Below are 2799 nucleotides of genomic sequence, written 5' to 3'. Positions count from 1 at the left end.
AAGACAAATCAAGATAAGTAAAATGTCTCATAATTATTTTAAAATTTCTTAACATAATGAATGATGGGCACAGCTCTAGTTTATCCGTCCACATTCACACTGTGTATGAAGTAAAGTGACCAATAGATCCACTATTACAGATGAACAGAATAATCCCAAGCTTTCACTTGGTCATAACTCCCTTACCAAACTGTGCTGCTCACCTCCAGGCATAGTGTGGACCCCCCCACGGATAAGAGCCATCTCACTTGGCAGGGCATGTGTCAGACAATTGCCCAGTGTCTCCTGACTGCCATGAATGATTACTGGGTGCACAAGCAGACAGAGCAAATGCAAGAGAAGTCAGGCCTGGTTTCTCAAAGGAGTCATAGCCCCTAAAAATACACTTTATTGATTTTTTACAGAGAGGAAGGGAGAGAGATAGTTAGAAACATCAATGAGAGAGAAACATCCATCAGCTGCCTCCTGCATGTCTCCCACCGGGGATGCGCCCGCAACCAAGGTACATGCCCTTGAACGGAATCGAACCCGGGGGACCTTTCAGTTCGCAGGCTGACGCTCTATCCACTGAGCCAAACCGGTTTCGGCTCCAAACGTAGTTTAAAATAAGGCAGGTGGTTCCTGTCCACTTGTGCCTTTGTCCTTCGGTGACGTCCAGGCCTGTGCTGTGAAAGCACGGGTTTCCTGCGCAGGACCTGCAGGAGCTTCTCAGTTGGCTATTTTCTCAATCTCGTCCAAATCATCCGTGTCCAGTCTTTCTATTTTCTTATCTGAGAATAAAAAAAGATTCAAAGAGAGATCAACATGGGGTTACATGGAGACACACACCTAGGGAAGGGGCAGCCCAGCAGGGAGAGAAAACACAGGTCTCTGCCCTGGCTAGGAACGAGCCCTGCCTCTGCCCACATCCATCCTCCAGTTAAACCCAAAGGCTTCTGGTGCCTGAGACAGACACTGACAACAACAGTCCGAGTCCAAGGCCCTCAGCCTGGCCAAGGGGAACCGACACTTGAGTCCTGACACTGAACTCCCAGGTGTGCTCTCTGAGGACTTCCCGATTGTAGGGGAGGAGGGGAATGTGCAAAGGGACAAAGCCTCTCTAGGGGCCACAGGACTACCTACCCTTCCACCCATCCCCCGACTTGCCCCATAAGGAAAGGCAGGACGCTCCCAGGACTCACTAAAATGCTCCTGGATTCTGTTGAGGATGTTCATGCTGTGCTTGCTGTCGACCATGTTCACTGCCAGGCCCCTCTTGCCAAAGCGGCCAGTGCGCCCGATCCGGTGCAGGTAAGTCTCGTTGTCTGGATTCCCATCCTTGTCCACAGGAAGGTCAAAGTTGATGACAACAGATACCTGTTCAACGTCGATACCACGGGCACACACGTTGGTGGTCACCAGAACCTTCTCTTTGCCCTCTCGGAAGCGCTCAATCACCGCAGCCCTCTGCTCCACCATCATCTCCCCACTTAGCAGAGCCACCTGGTGGCCTTCTCTTGAGAGCTCTGCTGCCAGCCAACCGGCAGTTTTTCGGGTTTGGCAGAAGATCATGGCTTGAGCAATGGTGATGGCCCCGTAGAGGTTACACAAGGCCTGGAACTTCTCGTCTCTGTTATTGCACAGGACGTAATACTGCTTGATGGTGTCCAATGTCTCCTCCTCCCGCTTCAGTTTGATAATGTTTGGGTCTGGGACCACTTTCTGGGCAAATTTCCATACAGAGTCTTCAAAGGTGGCAGAGAAAAGCAGCATCTGGCAGTTCCTGGGCAGCATCCTTTGGATGCGGATGCTCTGGTCTTGGTGGCCCTGAGTAGCTATTATCACATCAGCCTCATCCAGAACACACACCTTGATCTTCTTGGGGTCAATGAACTTGAGCTTGGCGCACCAGTCTAAGACAGTTCCAGGGGTGCCAATGACAACGTGCTCACTGATCTTCCGACCCCTTTCCAACTTATTGCCTCGAACGGCATAAGCAAGCTTTAGTTCTGGATGAAATTTGCCCATCTGCTCAATCACTTTTCCTGTTTGAAGCGCCAACTCATATGTTGGGGAGAGGCAAAGGCACTGGGGGTACCTCTCTGCTGGCTCCACTCGGCTGAGCATGGCCAGGACAAAGGCAGCTGTTTTCCCAGTACCAGACTGAGACTGGGCAATCAGGTTCTGTGGGGGCTCAGCAAGCATCATGGGTAACGCATTCTCTTGTATCTTGGATGGTCGGTTGAAGCCCATGGCATAGACTCCCTGAAGAAGCTGTGGTTTCAGCCGAAGCTCCTCGAAGGACTTCGCTGAGTAGAGGGGGGACTTTGGATCCCGCTGCAGGACTTCCACTTGGTTTGTGTTATCAACCAGGTTGCTTCTGATCAGCTTGTTGAGTAAGGCCTGGGCAGCTCTGTCCTCTTTCTCTTTTTCATCTGTTGTCTCTGCAGTGGCATTCGTTCTGATAACACCATTGGTATCTGGTTTGACTCTGTCTTCCTTGATCTGCAAATTACTGATCGACTCGACAGCCGCTTCCTGCTGGTCCATGGCCAGGGCCCACGGGTCGGAGGCCATGGTGCGGACGGAGGGAGGCCAGCTCGAGAAAATTGGACACGCTCACACAGATCCCTAGCCCGCCGCCGGCGCAAGAAGGGTCCTGCCCCAGCAGGTCCTGGGGACCCCAAAGGTGTGGACGGAGTCGGTGAAGAAGGAATGACACGGAGACTGCTTTCAGGTGATCGGCAGCCTAGCCAGGATCTCTAGCCAGGATCTCCAGCCAGGTTCTCCAGCCAAGTTCTGGTGTTCATTGTCTTGTTA

At 51.9% G+C, this 2799-nt stretch overlaps 1 protein-coding gene across 1 annotated transcript; it reads right to left on the bottom strand.

The window, feature by feature from the left end:
* Positions 1-630: 630 nt before the first annotated feature.
* On the bottom strand, positions 631-2588 carry LOC102255727 (ATP-dependent RNA helicase DDX19A). The gene is made up of 2 exons (XM_005877533.2): positions 1182-2588; positions 631-770 (listed from the first exon to the last, which is right to left on the bottom strand). Exons 1-2 carry the CDS (start codon positions 2554-2556, stop codon positions 709-711), a joined length of 1437 nt encoding a protein of 478 aa, XP_005877595.1. The 5' UTR covers positions 2557-2588; the 3' UTR covers positions 631-708.
* Positions 2589-2799: the final 211 nt, after the last annotated feature.

The sequence above is a fragment of the Myotis brandtii genome, unplaced genomic scaffold, assembly GCF_000412655.1.
Source record: "Myotis brandtii unplaced genomic scaffold, ASM41265v1 scaffold521, whole genome shotgun sequence".
NCBI lineage: Eukaryota > Metazoa > Chordata > Mammalia > Chiroptera > Vespertilionidae > Myotis > Myotis brandtii.
This window is presented reverse-complemented; position numbering and strand designations above follow the sequence as displayed.

Bases quoted from the DNA above. Each gene is read 5' to 3' on its own strand.
- LOC102255727 (XM_005877533.2), bottom strand. From the start codon at position 2,556: ATGGCCTCCGACCCGTGGGCCCTGGCCATGGACCAGCAGGAAGCGGCT. The intron at 771-1,181 runs GTGAGTCCTGGG...TTTTATTCTCAG, and splicing joins CAGAATCCAGGAGCATTTTA to ATAAGAAAATAGAAAGACTG.